Source organism: Triticum aestivum, chromosome 7D, assembly GCF_018294505.1.
Source record: "Triticum aestivum cultivar Chinese Spring chromosome 7D, IWGSC CS RefSeq v2.1, whole genome shotgun sequence".
Lineage (NCBI taxonomy): Eukaryota > Viridiplantae > Streptophyta > Magnoliopsida > Poales > Poaceae > Triticum > Triticum aestivum.
Window position 1 is genome coordinate 506934724 of NC_057814.1, and position 16861 is coordinate 506951584.

At 42.9% G+C, this 16861-nt stretch overlaps 2 protein-coding genes and 1 non-coding gene across 4 annotated transcripts; 1 reads left to right on the forward strand and 2 right to left on the reverse strand.

Moving 5' to 3' along the window:
* The first annotated feature begins 2183 nt into the window (after positions 1-2183).
* LOC123167785 (stromal processing peptidase, chloroplastic) lies at positions 2184-13380 on the forward strand. Of its 2 annotated transcripts, none has more exons than XM_044585647.1 (25): positions 2184-2480; positions 2582-2777; positions 3212-3438; positions 4027-4225; positions 4472-4519; positions 4850-4957; positions 5064-5252; positions 5355-5651; positions 6024-6125; positions 6600-6734; positions 7394-7618; positions 7737-7940; positions 8059-8226; positions 8320-8469; positions 8843-8980; positions 9088-9315; positions 9410-9562; positions 9881-10004; positions 10184-10292; positions 10702-10822; positions 10900-10980; positions 11346-11447; positions 12307-12457; positions 12637-12753; positions 12865-13380. In XM_044585647.1, exons 1-24 carry the CDS (start codon positions 2275-2277, stop codon positions 12717-12719), a joined length of 3744 nt encoding a protein of 1247 aa, XP_044441582.1. In that variant the 5' UTR covers positions 2184-2274; the 3' UTR covers positions 12720-12753; positions 12865-13380. The 2 variants fall into 2 exon arrangements, with proteins under 2 accessions (XP_044441582.1, XP_044441583.1); XM_044585648.1 differs by having other exon boundaries at positions 10187-10292.
* Positions 13381-14246: 866 nt separating this feature from the next.
* On the reverse strand, positions 14247-14327 carry TRNAL-CAG (transfer RNA leucine (anticodon CAG)). Its single transcript has one exon. It is a non-coding gene; the product is annotated as a tRNA-Leu (tRNA).
* Positions 14328-14793: 466 nt separating this feature from the next.
* On the reverse strand, positions 14794-16279 carry LOC123167900 (uncharacterized). Its single transcript, XM_044585763.1, has one exon. It carries the CDS (start codon positions 16224-16226, stop codon positions 15636-15638), a length of 591 nt encoding a protein of 196 aa, XP_044441698.1. The 5' UTR covers positions 16227-16279; the 3' UTR covers positions 14794-15635.
* Between the last annotated feature and the right edge of the window lie 582 nt (positions 16280-16861).

Genomic DNA, 16861 nt, shown 5'->3' on the forward strand with positions numbered 1-16861 from the left:
TATTCGGTACCTCTCAGAACTCATCCGGTGTCTGAATAACATCGTCCAATATATCAATCTTTATGTCTCGACCATTTCGAGACTCCTCGTCATGTCCGTGATCTCATCCAGGACTCCGAACAAACTTTGTTCATCAAATCACATATAACTCATAATACAAATCGTCATCGAACGTTAAGCGTGCGGACCCTACAGGTTCGAGAATTATGTAGACATGACCGAGACACATCTCCGGTCAATAACCAATAGTGGAACCTGGATGCTGATATTAGTTCCTACATATTCTACGAAGATCTTTATCGGTCAAACCGCATAACAACATACATTGTTCCCTTTGTCATCGGTATGTTACTTGCCCGAGATTCGATCGTCGGTATCATCATACCTAGTTCAATCTCGTTACCGTCAAGTCTCTTTACTCGTTCCGTAATGCATCATCCCGCAACTAACTCATTAGTCACACTACTTGCAAGGCTTATAGTGATGTGCATTGCCGAGAGGGCCCAGAGATACCTCTCTGATACACGAAGTGACAAATCCTAATTTCGACATATGCCAACTCAACAAACACCATTGGAGACACCTGTAGAGCATCTTTATAATCACCCAGTTAGGTTGTGATGTTTGATAGCACACAAGGTGTTCCTCCGGTATTCGGGAGTTGCATAATCTCATAGTCAGAGGAACATGTATAAGTCATGATGAAAGCAATAGCAATAAAACTAAACGATCATTAATGCTAAGCTAACATATGGGTCTTGTCCATCACACCATTCTCTAATGATGTGAACCCGTTCATCAAATGACAACACATGTCTATGGTTAGGAAACTAAGCCATCTTTGATTAACGAGCTAGTCAAGTAGAGGCATACTAGGGACACTCTGTTTGTCTATGTATTCACACATGTACTAAGTTTCTGGTTAATACAATTCTAGAATGAATAATAAACATTTATCATGATATAGAAAAATATAAATAACAACTTTATTATTGCCTCTAGGGCATATTTCCTTCAACTCATTAGTCACTTTGCTCGCAAGGCTTCTTCTGATGTGTATTACCGAGAGGGCCTAGAGATACCTCTCCGATACTCGGAGCGACAAATCCTAATCTCGATCTATGCCAACTCAATAAACACCTTCGGAGATACCTGTAGAGCATCTTTATGATCGCCTAGTTACGTTGTGACGTTTGATAGCATACAAGGTATTCCTCCGGTATCCGGGAGTTGCATAATATCATAGTCAAAGGAATATGTATTTGACATGAAGAAAGCAACAACAATGTATTTAAGTTTCCGGTCAATACAACTCTAGGGCATATTTCCATCAAGCTATACAGGTAGCGATCGAGCACGGGGTTGAGAGGTTACCTAGAGCTTGATAACAAGACAGTGGTGCAAATGATCAATGATTCACAGATGAACCTAGCTGCAATCGGGCCGTGGATTCAAGAGATAAAGTAGATGCTCAACACGCGCGTGGATTTTCGAGTTGCATGGGTTCATTGTTCTGCTAATATTGCCGTGCATAAGTTAGCAAAAGTAGGCGTAGAAGATGAGATTTGTAAGATTTGGTAAGGGACTCCCCTGGATTTTGTTTTAGATGTAATTTCAGATGATATTTTTAGCCATGTTTTTTTGAAGGGAAGCCTCAAGGCACTTTATTGCGAAATTATCAAAGTTTCATCCTTCAACACGTGGAAGAAGACTAGGTGGTTCATCATCCCATCAATACACCAACTGAATATCGTAAGCATACCTAGCTATATAGTGTGCCAAATTATTGGCTCCCCTCGAACAATGCAGGAAACGAATCAAAGATACACCGTGTGCGAGTCGGAAACAATCCACAAGAGTAGCATCATATATGGTGCCAATATATCCGAGACTTCATTGCACTCATCAATTACCTTCAAGCAGTCAGATTCAACAATGATCCTTTGAACACCCAATTTGAATCCTAGCCAGCTAAATAAAGCGGCAACATTAACCTCAAAAAAGAAAGTCTGTTGATCCTCAACCTCAAAAAAATGAAAAGAAAGTACGCTTTAGCGCGGCCCGGGCACCAACTCGCGAGTCAGGAGGATATTTGCGTCTCCACCTCTCGCAGCCGCGAAAGCCGCCGTGCCGGCCCCCAACTCCTCGATAGGCCCCAGCCTATTTTACCCTCACAAAAAACACCAAAATACCCAGAAAAGACTAGTAATAGAGGGAGAGAGCAGCGTTCTCTCGCTCTCCTATCCTCCCCTCCCCTCCGGGCCATCCCACCCCATGGCCTCCTTCCCCTCCCCCTCCATCGTCGCCGCGGCAGCGGCCGCGCCCCCGCGCCTCGCCCCGGGCCTCTCCCTCTCCGCCGCCGCGGTGCACCACTCCTCCCACGCCTTCCGCCCGCGCGCCTCCCTCGCCCTCCGCCCCTCCGCCACCGCCTCGCCGGCCAACCCCCTCCGCTGCTCGCACCGCCGCGCCGTCACGCCAAGGTGAGTACGGACGGACGAACTCACCCACGCCGCCTGCGAGGGTTCACCGGATTTGTTAGCGAATTGCTGATTCGCGTCGCTGCGTGTGTGTGCGCCTGCAGGTCGAGGAGGCGGACGCAAGGGCTCGGCGCGGCGTCGGCGTCGGCGGCTGGGATTCTCGGCGAGGAGAGGGACGGGTGCCTCTCATGCTTCCCGAGGAGCCGGAGGCGGGGACGACCGGGGCTCGCCAGGTTCGCGCCCTGCGCGCTCCCGCACACCTCGGGCTTATCGCTGCACAGCCGGCGGAGCGGGCCTAAGGTTCGTTTCATCTGAGTTGATAGATTATTAGGCAGCTATTTTTCCCTGTTATGGATTGCACGTGGTGACTGCTAGGAAAAGTGCTTTGTTCCTTACTTCTCTTGGAGTATAGGTTCTGCTTGGTTCCTTAATTAGTGGTGCAAATTATGGAGGGTTTATGAGCAGCACAATTAATGTGGACCGACCATCAGTATAGAAGTGTAAAAGATCTAAGCATTAGTTTTTGCACTAAAAGGATTCCCTGGTTTCTATGTCCATAAAGCCTGCACATGTTTGTTTTTTCATTAACTGTCAAGCTAAATGTTGAGCTTCACTAGTGGGAGGCAAATGTTTGTACCAAGCAACATATAGCGAGAGGGCTGTTGCTTGTCGGTATTTGAGTATGCAGCAAGCTAAATGTTCAAGGCATTGACTTAACTATTTGATGTTTTCAGACCAGGCGTAGTCATATATTACGTGCTGCTGGACCTGACGAACCACATGTGGCAAGTCCAACGTGGTCTGAGGCAGCTCTTGATAAACCTTATGATCCCATGATAAGAAACGAGGCGCTTGAAGATGTCCTGGACACTCCTCTTCCGTCCCATCCAAAGCTAATACGGGGTCAATTGAAGAATGGGCTCAGATATCTTATTTTACCTAACAAAGTTCCAGCAGACAGGTGAGGAAACTTCATTTTCACCTCATTTTATACACTGTAACACAATTACCAGAAGTGGGTATGACATGGCCATACTGCCACAATCATTTCCCTTGCAACTGAATTTTTATTGAACCCTTTCTACATTCACAACCACAATTTCCCAGTGAACTAGCAATTTGTGTTGTCTTTTCTGTTTCACTTCAATGCAGTTTCAAAGATACATGGCAGAATAATTGCTGAAACTCTTAAATAGTTGAACAAGCACATAGTTTCAACCTGTCTTGATTTCTTGACCATAAAATTCTCATGCTTGTATTGTATATGGATACATCATCATACATTGTGGCTTCCATTGCTCTCATTTTATTTTTAATTTACTTTAGAGACATTTTAAAGAACTATAGGTGAATCCGTTGGAGAATTAACCAGGACAGTGTTGAGTTCAGGAAATTCTGCTCCAGTATATGGTTACGCAGCAGCCAGTAAATATTGAGCAATGCTTAATTCATGCCACACTTAAACTTTAGTTAAGTCAGACTAAGCAAAATTACTTTGATATACATATTTAAATATGTGCACTATGGTTCTAAGTATTTTAGTTTGCAGGTTTGAGGCTCACATGGAAGTTCATGTCGGATCGATTGACGAGGAAGAGGATGAGCAGGGAATTGCACATATGATCGAGCATGTTGCATTTCTTGGGAGTAAAAAGCGCGAGAAACTCTTGGGGACAGGTGCAAGGTCTAATGCATATACAGACTTCCACCATACAGTCTTCCATATCCATTCTCCAACTAAAACAAAGGTCCTTACTTTTGTGGCTTTTCTCAGTGTCAATTTTGGGTTGGAAATTAACTCTTGGTGGTTTGTTCGAGGCCATCGTTACTTTCTTATTTGCATATTTTCTTTGACAAGCACTTTCATTGAATGGATTTGAAAATGTATATGTTAGCTGCCATAGACTTATATTCTGTGAATACTGATGGTTGAAATTAGATGTCTTCTCTTGTTTGTCTAGGGTCTGACATTTAGTTTGTCTTCCGTGTGGCAGGAATATGGTGAATCCTTACTCCCTTCTGTGTTGGATGCTTTGAATGAGGTAAGATCTTACTCAATTGCATTCCTATTTGGAGTTATAGGATGTATGCCAACCATAGGCTATTTTTTTGTTAAAGATATTTGAAACCACAAGCATATTCATTCTTTCTGTTAAAGATATATGAAACAGCAAGCATATTCAAAATGGTCGGAGCAAATTAAAGACTACCCACCGCTGTCATTTAATGTTATTTTATACAACATCATCTTCAAACTGGTACCTAAAATTTTGATGCATGCTGCAATGGCATGATATTAGTCTGTTTGACAAATCTCTTCATGCTATTACGTAGATATATGATGAACAGGTTCTTCAATTTATTCCTTTCAGATAGCTTTTCATCCTAAGTTTTCATCGTCTCGCGTTGAGAAAGAGAGAAGAGCAATTCTTTCAGAGCTCCAGATGATGAACACAATCGAATACCGTGTTGATTGCCAGGTAAGTTTTTGTTTTTATTCTTTTTGGCCATGTTCCTGGGACAGTATTGAATCATTAAGACACTATCTTTCTGTACAATCAGTAATTGTGGTTCCTATGGTTGTAGTTGTTGCAACATTTACACTCCGAAAACAAATTGAGCAACAGATTTCCTATTGGACTTGAGGAGCAAATACTTAAATGGGATCCTGATAAGATCCGCAGATTCCATGAGCGATGGTATTACCCTGCCAATGCCACTTTATACCTGGTAGGAGAAATTGATGATATTCCCAGAGCAGTGCGGGAGATAGAGGTAGTTAGAAATTACATCCTTTTAAGTATTGTTGTTGATTATTTAGCTGATTCCCCTATAGGATTAAGTTGCAAGCTGGTTAGCTGACCCATTTCAATGCAGGCTGTGTTCGAACATACACTTTCAGGAAACGAAGGAGCCCCTATGTCGACTGGAAGTCCATTTGGTGCCATGGCAAGCCTCTTTGCACCAAAGCTACCAGGTGGCTTGGCCGCAAGCCTAACTGGTGAAAGATCACCTGCCACAGATAAACTAAAACCTATAAAAAGGGAAAGACAGGCAGTCAGACCTCCTGTAGAGCATAAATGGTCTCTTCCTGAGGTTGATCAGGCTGCCAAGCCTCCAGTGATTTTTCAACATGAGTTGATTCAGAGTTTCTCTATTAACATGTTCTGTAAGGTATGGTTGCCTGCTACTCTTTACTCTTACAGTTATGTTCTGCGCCCTGTGGCTAGTTTACCACCAATCATTCCATTCGTGTTCCTAGGGACTGGTTTCCGTTATAATATTTAATAGATATAAGCAAGCTGTATCAGCATTGCTGTAACGTGCACCACATATGTTTCGATAGTGCATTTTTTTTGCTAGGGTTAGAAGGTGTCATGTTGACAATAGTGCACTTAATTGTTCACCTTTAAAGATATTTGAATGGATTGTCTTTTTATCGCTACGAAAAAAATAGGAGGATTTCTGCAGTCAGGTTACTGCTTCTGTCTGTGAAGTTCCTTAACCATGCTTCGTATGTCTGACTTGCTTTCCATTTTTGGACAGATACCCGTCAACCAAGTTCGTACATACAAAGACCTGCGCAGTGTACTGATGAAACGGATATTTTTATCTGCTCTGCACTTCCGAATCAATACACGATACAAGGTTTGTGGTTTGGAGAAACGTTCATGATATATGCATAAGTTTTTCCATTTTGTTTGTTGCATGAGAACATAATATTTTCTGTGGTTTATAACTTTGTATCCTCGCATAAGCAGATTAATTCAAGCACTTCATACTTTCATATGTATGCACATTTGCACATGTTATTTTCTCGTTGTTAGGATCTTTACGCCCACCAGTCTACTACAGCTCATATTAAATGTCACTCCATACAAAATAGAATTCATACTTGTTTTGGTCTTTTAGGCTTTTAGCTGAGCTATTAGCTACTCAGGATGCATTATACTGGATATTGGACTTGAAATGCGAGTCAAATATCCAAGATTTCCAGTGAGGAATTTGCACACGTTAGCACTTAGCACACTATTATGTATTTTATGAGGAAATGGAACATATGAGTTAGTTACATGGTTTCTCTGATTGAATAAAGTTTTTTTTCCTTCTTTTATTATACAGAGCTCAAATCCTCCCTTTACATCAGTTGAGCTGGATCACAGTGACTCAGGAAGGGAAGGATGCACTGTCACTACTCTAACAGTAACAGCTGAACCCCAAAATTGGAAGAGTGCCATCAAAGTTGCTGTTCATGAGGTTTGTTTGTGCCTTCATGGCTCAATCTGTATGTTTTACAAATATAGTTTGAGCTGACTGTATTATGTCATTCAAATATGGATCAATTACGTTGAGAACATGAGTTTGAATCAGTACACTACTATCTATATTCATCTATTGCAATTGGCATATGAGGAAAGTCCTGTGAAATTTAAGTGTTGGTTTAGCACGTACATCAAGAACATTACCCTTTTAGCTACAAGAAATGTTTTAGGACAACATTTGTTGAAGAGAATAAATGATAATTGAATGGAAAATATTACAGCAAGGTTGTCCTAGCATGACAGCTTCACAAGTCAAGCCTAGCTTGGTCTGTTACCTGCCTAAGCCTACTAGCCCAGTCTAATATGGCACAATCCAAGTTCAATGTTGGAAATCCGGGCCAAATGCGAGCTTTGAACCAACTGTAGCCAGTTCAAGTTTGACGTTAACCCAGGTCAAGCTTGAACTCAAGCCAACTCAAGAATTTGTAGAACTGATGGATGTGCAGGTAAACGGTTTCTACTGGTTTGACACAATGCACAAAAGTTTCTTGACAGTGAGATTTGTGCTGCAGAAGTGCCTTTTACCTTTTACTTGAGCCATTTTGTCGCAGATGTTTCTTTACTGTTTACCAACTTCTCCTTGTGCTGTTTTAGGTTCGGAGACTCAAAGAGTTTGGTGTCACAATGGGAGAAATGACCCGTTATATGGATGCACTGATAAAAGATAGTGAGCAGCTGGCTATGATGATTGATAGTGTTCCCTCAGTTGATAACTTGGACTTCATTATGGAGAGTGATGCACTTGGCCATACTGTCATGGATCAGTTGCAGGGACATGATAGTTTGCTTGGGGTTGCCGAAACTGTCACACTTGAAGAGGTGCTAACATGATCATTTCTCATATATATGTCATATTAGAAACAAATGACATAAATGCATTTTACTGTCTGTTAGCTTTTAATGATACTATAATTAAACACATTTTTACCATATGTAGGTCAACACTGTTGGTGCAGAAGTACTTGAATTTATTTCGGACTTTGGGAAGCCCAGTGCACCACTTCCTGCTGCTATCGTGGCGTGTGTACCTAAAAAGGTCCATATCGATGGAGTAGGTGAAAGTAGTTTTGAGATATGCCCAGAAGAAATAACCGAGTCCATGAAGGCAGGTCTTGAAGAACCCATTTACCCAGAGCCTGAGGTATGCTAGTTATTTCTGATATCTTTTCTTGGTTCTGAAACTATTCTAACTTGGCTGGAGATGTATTTTGGTGTCACTCTGTAAAGTAACATGTTATTGATTTTTATTCTGATTGCAGCTTGAGGTGCCAAAAGAGTTGATTACTCAATCAGAACTTGAAGACTTGAAAGTGCAACACCGACCATCATTTGTTCCTTTCAAAGAGGATGATGTGGTGAAAGTATTTGACAATGAAACCGGTATAACACAGCGTCGCCTTTCTAATGGAATTTCCGTCAACTACAAGGTACTTTAGTTCACTTCTAGAGATGGAAGTTCTGATGTAATTTAGCTTTTATCTCACGTTCCAGACTAACATTTTAATGATGATTGATGACAGATCACACAAAATGAGGCAAGGGTTGGTGTCATGCGGCTGATAGTAGGTGGCGGGAGAGCCACCGAAGATTCTGAATCGAAGGGATCTGTTATAGTTGGTGTTCGTACTTTGAGTGAAGGTGGCTGTGTTGGTAACTTTTCGAGGGAACAGGTAGCCCCTACTATTCAGTTTTATGTTCATGCCAGTCAAGCTTCCCAAACTTCAAACTTACTGATTATCTATGTATAACATTTAGACTAGTCACTAGTCACATGATATAGTCTTTTATGTAATTCTAGCTTCAAATTATAATTCATAAATCGTATAATAAATAATATACAATGCCCTATGGTTTAATTTCATTACAATATCCTATGGTTTTTGTTTATATCTATCCCGTTCATCCCCACTAGCCTTAATAATATTCATATTCATGCATGTAATCCACGTGTGATGTCCACATATTGTTTTCCTTTCGTCTTATTAATGCTGAGAAATCGTTTGATAACATTTTCTTATAATCTGCATATGATTTTTATTTCAGGTTGAACTTTTCTGTGTGAATAATCTTATAAACTGCTCGCTGGAATCCAATGAGGAGTTCATATTTATGGAATTTAGGTTTGCTTTGAGAGATAATGGCATGCGTGCTGCTTTCCAGCTCCTCCATATGGTCCTTGAGGTGTGGGTTTAACTTGCTACATATGTCACCTGTCTTGCTATAAAAACACAAGTTTTCTGAAACATGTAGGTCTTCCCCTTACATATATATTTCACTTTGTGTTACAGCATAATGTGTGGCTAGAAGATGCATTCGATAGAGCTGCTCAACTATATTTGTCTTACTACCGGTCTATTCCCAAAAGTTTGGAACGTGCCACGGCTCACAAACTTATGGTAGCCATGTTGAACCATGATGAAAGGTTTGTAGAACCATCACCACATTCATTGGAGAAGTTGACTCTTCAATCAGTTAAAGAAGCTGTCATGAACCAGTTTGTGGGTAGCAACATGGAGGTTTGTTGAGTAGTTTGTCCATTCTGAGTCTCCTTTCTCTACATCTCTTTGTTCCAACATTCTTTTAACTTAATGTTGAAAATATTTTTTTCAGGTCAGTGTAGTTGGTGATTTCACAGAAGAAGAGGTAGAATCTTGTGTTCTTGATTATCTTGGGACTGTAAGCGCTGCAAAATCTTCAAACAAAGAGGAACATATTGAGAAGATTTCCTTCCTGCCATCCCCATCGGATCTGCATTTCCAGCAAGTATGAACTGTCATGCAGCCTTCACAACCATCTTTTTAATATATTGAAGCATTCATGAAAAAAAGATGGATATTTTGGCACTTCATTGAAATCATGTGTTTTAAGCCTCAGGGCATGTTTGGTTCTAGCCCAAGCTTGCCCTGCCAATTTTTTTGCTAGACCAACTTTTGGTTGAGCTTTTGGTTGCCATGAGCTGGCCAACATTGGCAAGAAAAATGAATTTTATAGGCAAAGAGCAATTAACTTGCCAAAAAACAGTAGCCATCCTAACAAAGACCGAATCTAGACATATTCGTTTAACCGTGGATTCTTTCCCAGGTATACATAAAGGATACAGATGAGAGAGCTTGTGCATACATTGCAGGCCCGGCACCTAACCGATGGGGGTTTGCTACTGAAGGAAAAGATCTCTTCAATGACATTCGAAGTTCCAGTGCAGATGGTAACTATAATTTAATATGTGCTATTCTCTGACATGAGCCACATGACTGACTCCATCTCAAGTGCCATATCTTGAATTAGACCTAATTTTTGTTTTTGTTTGAGGATTTTTCCACTACTCATCTGTTAATGACCTTGTGGGTATGAACATGTGAACTGATATTTGTCGTACCATCATAGCAGAAATCTCTGCACCGGCTAACTCGGGGAAGACACATATTAACGTTCGCAACCATCCTCTTTTCTTTGGCATCACTTTGAGTTTGCTGGCTGAAATTATAAATTCCAGGTAAAGCATTTCAGTGCATTTTTTTTTACATCATTGTAAAGCTCTTCCATACACAGTATGCGCATAATTCATTTTTGTTAAATTATTGTGAAGCTCTTCCATACACAGTACATGCTAATGTGCTATAAAGTGCATGGTGTGATTACTTTCGTGTCCCACCCTTGGATAACTGGGTCATGAGTTGTTGCTTATGCAAAAATCTTGATGATGCCCTATGTATTCTATTAAGCGACATACTACATGGTTTCACGTCTTATTGATGTCCCTGCTTCATTAGTCTTGACCAACTTTTCTATTAAGCTCTTCCATAGAACGAGATGCTTGGTTGCGTGTCATGATTTTCACTTTGATGTTCTGTTGGTTTTTACCTGATAGGACTAACATGATGGGCTGCACCTTTTTCTCTCAGGCTATTTACAACAGTGCGAGATTCAATGGGATTAACCTACGATGTTTCTTTCGAATTAAATCTTTTTGACAAACTGGATCTTGGTTGGTATGTGATTGCGGTAACTTCAACTCCGAGCAAGGTAAAAGCTGTGATCTTGAGCTTGTCTTACTTTGTTCTTCTGCTGCTAATATCCACATTTTGCGATCTTGATGCTAGGTCCATAAGGCTGTTGATGCGTGCAAAGGTGTTCTCAGAGGTTTACATCACAACAAAATTGTTGAAAGGGAGCTGGATCGGGTTAGTCAAAATTTCGTACCACCTCCGAGCCATAATAAGTGTCGCAGTTTTGAACTAACCCCAGTTCAAAACCGCGACAGTTATTTTGTATCGTAGGGAGTACTATTTTTCATCTGTGACAATCCTTGCTAATCAGGGCCATGTTGCTTAAATGGTAGTCTAACAGAAGTGTTCATTTTAATGATTGCATATGTTGTTCAATTTTTCTGTACTCAAGTTGAATCCACATCTTAAAGAAATGCATATATATTGTATTACTAAGCTCAGAGCTTTAAACGTAACTTTGCAGCTCTAATGTGTACCCTTGACTATGAGAACATACTTCTTTGCTTGTTAATTTGGTTAGCATTTTTTGCATGTTTCAGGCAAAGAGGACACTGCTGATGAAACATGAGGCAGAGACAAAAACAAATGCCTATTGGCTTGGTTTGTTAGCCCATCTGCAGTCTGCATCCGTGCCGAGAAAGGTATTCTGTATGTGAGGTTTATAAGTTTATATTCTATAGGAAACTAGAACAGAAATAGACTGACTCTCCAAGCCCTGGTTTCACGGAGACTCCGGCTGCATCATCCTTGTGCCACTTTACTGTGGTGAACTCCACATAGTTACTCTGACTAGATTTTCTTGATGCAAGTTTTCTAGACGAACTTCTGAAAGCCTGCTGACCCACGACCATCTCGATGATAGTTATGATCATGTAATTCTGGGTTGAGAAGTTTGTTGATATATCAAGAAGTTCCAGGGGTTGCTGTATGAGTAGCAGAAGGAAAACAATAAATCTACTCCCTCCGTCCCAAAATAAGTTGTACTAAATCGGCGACACTTACTTCTTTTTTTCGAGAAAACGCAGAGGACCTTTGCATTTCATTGAATTGAAAAGATAGGGAGGGGACAGAGGGAGCATGTTCTATGCTCTTGGTTATACTCCACCAGGCTGCAAGTATAACTCTATGGTTTGGCTGACACTTGACCATGCACTCGGGGCATTCAGTGTGTTTACTGAACCAAGTATAACTTAATCTTCTGCTTTAAAAAATTGCTGACTTGGCCAGGACCCTGCCTCTGAATTATTCGGGCTGTAGAGCCTTTCCCAGAGGAGATTTTTAACAGCAGTTTGCGTTACATGTATCTGCTAATGTATGATCACATGTTAAATCTGCATAAATTGTATTTTTTTCGTGTTAGATATTATTATTTGTTGGATCCCAGTCCATATCTTATCCTTCATTAGTTTTTTGTGCTATTATTTTCCATACTAGTTTCTTTTCCTCTTTCCTTGTTGTATCACTGTCTTACTGTAGTTCATCTCTTCCAATTAAATGCAGGATATATCCTGTATCAAGGAATTGACGACATTGTATGAAAGTGCCACAATTGAGGACTTGTATCTTGCATATGAGCACTTGAAAGTCGACGATTCATCTTTATTTGCCTGCATCGGGATTGCTGGTGCCGAATCTGGTGAAGACGTGAACGGTACGTAATAAGAACATTGATGATAAAGTTGCACAGTTTGTATGAATATTGTTTGGATTTGAGCAAAGTTAGTACATGAAAATGGCAGTGTATTGTTTATTTGTTTGCTATATGGTAGGTGCATTTTTACATCAGAATTTGTAGTTCCATCCATTTATTTTTCATTTAATTGTCAGCAGATGATGAGCCTGAGTTGGGGCTTCCTGGTATGGTTCCCATGGGAGGCCGGGGTCTATCTACTATGACCAGACCAACCACATGATTTCTACACATTTTCACGCCCCAACTTTCTCAAGGTGTGTTACATTGTTATCAGTTGAATCATTCTATATCCAGTGTTATACAATGCTTTTGTGAAACCCGCAGACTATTTTTCTTCTGATTATTATAACTGGCCCCATACACAGGTATCAAGTATCAACCTAGCTCCTGAAGAGGGGATCTGTATTGCCATGTGGAGACTAGACTGATGGCAGTCGTTTGCTAGCGGGTAATGTCCACCTGCTGGTTCATTGGATCAGGCCGATAGTTATTCAATGCACATTGCAACAGAAAGCTTTGGTTGTTGCATTTTGTCAGAGAAACATTGAGTTGATTTGGTGGCAAGGGTCTTGAAATGAAAGATTTACTTGCCAGGCCATGTCCACATGTATAGTGTTGAACGATTTGATTCTTGCAGGTTCCTCGGTTGTTGTAACTTGTAACTAGGATTCTTCAGGTCATTGCAGAAGATATAGGATGACAGTAGAGAATCAATCACTCATAAGATATGGTGCAACGGCTAAGTAGCACAGGTCATTGTAACACAATAACGGTGAAATAATAAATAGCGTAGGCTTGTAAGTTTTTGCTACCGTTGTTTCTTGTCACAGTTGTAATACTTGAGGTATTTATAATGAGAAAGATACGCAGTTTTGGTTATAGCTCATCTGGTTCCATTAGTTTGGGAGCCTTGGCTGAATTATGTTTTGAGCCGGAGGTGTCCAAATGAAAATACTCACGGCCACGGGAGTCCCTCGGGGGCATCCGATAAAATACTAGCTCAGGGAAAAGGTCAAGTTGATTAGAAGAGATTCGCTGACGGAGTTTCGTCCAAAAGCTGGGGTTGACGGGGAGAGACGACACTGATGGTTTGCTGAAGTGGTAGGTTGTTATGCACGTAGTTGATCCTGTTGGCCACATGAACGCTACCTGATGCCGCCGCAGTCCACGGTCCGCGTGGTCCATGCTGGGACGGAAGCCGTACCCGTACGCCTGCCTTTTGTCCACTCACCGTGGTCCATGCCAGGGCTTCCAGAAACAACGCCCGCCGTGCAAGCATCCAGTGTCTGTCCGACGACCAAGTCTGGAGTCTCCCTCTCGCCAGCACGAGCAAGGACAATGGACATGAAAGAGAAACCCAGTCGGAGAACGGGCAATTTGCAACTCGCTCGTTCAAACTTCTCTCGTGTCCAGTTTTTTCAAAAAGAATTAGCATGTTGGGAAGGCCAGGAGCTGTTGCCACTGGCACTGCGACTTTGTGATCACGGAGGGAGGCCTTCTTTTACAGCTCAGACTTCCAGTTGGATGCCTTTAGTATACAGCGTCGGTGAGATGCTCGTGTCCGTTCAGCCTAGCACCGAATTTTCTCAGCCGGAGTCGTATAATCTGGTCGGCAACAGACGGCACAGACCAATTTAAAGTCAAACAAATGGATATGGTACCGCACAAAACGGGGGCAGAGCTGGCCAGGGACCCGTTGTATGTAGAAAATAAAAGGTTCAGCAAATTAACGCAGGAAAAAAGAATGTGTCAAGAGTGGGATTTGAACCCACGCCCTTTCGGACCAGTACCTGAAACTGGCGCCTTAGACCAACTCGGCCATCTTGACTTTGTGTCTACTTTGCGTATGAACTATATTTATTGAGTAACAGCCTGTGCGCTTCACCGATGATGCACACTTGCCGTTTGGCTGACCAGTGACCTTCTCTGTCAGTTGCAAGTCCACAAGATGATTTTGACATAGCTAATCCGTACTCACCAGAAATTTCGCCGTGAGAGACGCTCAATGCTTCAACCTTTTCCCCTTTCTAAAGTTTCCTCTAACATATATAAGTACAAAATAGGGAAATATTCTTAGGCATCACAGCGGTGACAAAAAGAAGACATGCGCGATAGTCAACCGAATATTATCACATGATCTAAAGCCGACGCCTTTGACCACTAGCCCAACACATTTAACAAAAGTAGAAGTATGAACAAATCATATACTGTATACGGGACCACATTTCAATTCCCTTCGTTACCAAATACTAGTACTACATGGGCACAAGTTGAGACCTTGGCTCGGCTCTCTCCCCCGCTACAGTAGGAGAGGCGATTTTTTCCCCTTCCCCGTTCGATCTAGTTCGCCGGCGGCGGCTCGCTGGTTTCCCCCCCTCTGCCGGCCGCTTCGGCGGCGGGAGGGTGGGGAAACCTCGGTTCCCGTCTGTACATAGCTAGGATGGAGTGGGTGGTTCGCCGGCAGCGCCGTGGAGAGGAAGGCGCTGTCGGGTTGGTGGTTTGTGGCGGCGGTGATCTTCTCCGGTGGCGGGGTTCTGCGGAATCCGACCACTTCCCCGCCTCCTTCCTGGTGCTCGTAACTCGGCGGAGTTGCCGTGCGCCTTCTTCCCGTGCCGGAGTCCGTAGGCGGCGGCTCCGGTTGTTGAAAGTTTGGAAGATGCAGGTGATGAGGTCCAGATCGAAGGCGATGGCGACGATGCAAGGTGGAGGCCCTTTGGGTTCGAGGTCCGTTGACTTCCCGACCGCCATGGGACTCCGTCCGATCCAAGGTTGTAGAGGAGGAGCGGCGGCGGCGCGCCAGCGGCACGTCTTCATCGACGGCGGCGTCTTCCTTATCCTTAAGGACTTGTTTGTAATTGTCTTATCTTTTGAGGACTGTTCTGTAAGGGTACTGGATTAATATCACTTGGTCTTTCCCGCAAAAAAAAAAATACTAGTACTACATGTACAATGGCAAATCAACCAAACGACATCCTTATCTACCTTTTTTGAATTTTCCTCACCAACACCACTGTTCCAAAAAATGGGTAATGAGAAAACAATATTACAGAAAAAATCAATCCTATCACAAAATCTTGTGATTTCCTTCCATTGTATCACTCGGCGTCGCCTGGCTTTTTTTCTTATGAGCATTGCGTCACTCCGCATCTTCTTGGATGGCGCTGAGCGGCTTGAGCACCTTCTTCGCCGGCGGAAATGCCGCCACGGCAGCCTTCTTGCCAATTCTCGCCGGGCTAGCAGAGGCTTTCACAGAGTACTCTCCAAGAGTCCTCTCGTTGAGCTTCGCGTTGACCTGGGCGTCCACGTCGCCGCGCCCGCCCTCGCCGTGCACCGGCGTGACGCGCACCTTCCTGATGCCGGCGCCGCGCCCACGCGGCCGCGCTCTCGCCGCCAGCGCCTCGCTAGCCCGCACCGCCATGGCCGCCATGTCGGCGCTCGACAGGGGCCGCCCGAGCATCGCGACGGGGAGCACGAAGTATATCTGGCCGGGACGGAGCAGCTCGCCGCCGCCGAGCGCCGGCACCTCCTCGTCGAAGTAGAGCGCGTCGGAATTGCACAGGAAGAACCAGCCGCCTGCATTGCCTGCGGCGAGGACGTCGGAGACGCTGACGGGGGAGGAGGTGGCGAACTCCGTCAGCGAGCCGTCGGCGGCGATGACGCGGGCCGACGACGGCTGCTGCTGGGGCGCGACGCTGCTCCGGTGGTTGTGAGAGAGACCTGATCCCATCCACAGTTTTTTAATACAGGTTGAATGGTTTTGGTGTTTGGTGAGGACGGGACGCGGAAAGACGCTGTATATATAGACGATGCGCCGAACGTGGACGAGAGTAGGAGTCCAGGGACAAGGGTTTAATTGGAAACGAATTGTTGTCATGTCTTTTACACGTCGCTCCCTTGCTTTTGGCGTTATTGTGAGCTTGTTGCCCTTCTCGATTCTCAGTTTCTCATGGTGACGGAATGAGGACTCCTTTCTTTATTTATTGCCAAAGCAATCTTGTTTTCTGCCACTTAAATGTTGCAAATAGTGCCTGAGTATAACTGTATAAGGATACTTGTACTATAATATTTCTCATCTATATGAGAATTAGACACATCCTAGTTTGTTCTTCGAAACCCGGCAAATAACATTTTCACTTAGAGAGCAAATGGTGTGATCGCGGCAAACTTTTCATACAAAAATGTACAAATGATCATGTTGACGCGGAAACCGGACATAAACGTCTGGTTCCTGGGTATATATACTATGTAAAAAAATGGTAATTACAAAAAGTCATAAAAAATTGTTTTTTTTGAATAAACTTGACCTTCTATGTTGGTGTAAAACAAGGAAAAATTCCATGGTATTGTTGGTGAAAAAACAAA

Bases quoted from the DNA above. Each gene is read 5' to 3' on its own strand.
- LOC123167785 (XM_044585647.1), top strand. From the start codon at position 2,275: ATGGCCTCCTTCCCCTCCCCCTCCATCGTCGCCGCGGCAGCGGCCGCG. The intron at 3,439-4,026 runs GTGAGGAAACTT...TTTAGTTTGCAG, and splicing joins AACAAAGTTCCAGCAGACAG to GTTTGAGGCTCACATGGAAG. The intron at 9,563-9,880 runs GTATGAACTGTC...ATTCTTTCCCAG, and splicing joins CGGATCTGCATTTCCAGCAA to GTATACATAAAGGATACAGA.
- LOC123167900 (XM_044585763.1), bottom strand. From the start codon at position 16,226: ATGGGATCAGGTCTCTCTCACAACCACCGGAGCAGCGTCGCGCCCCAG.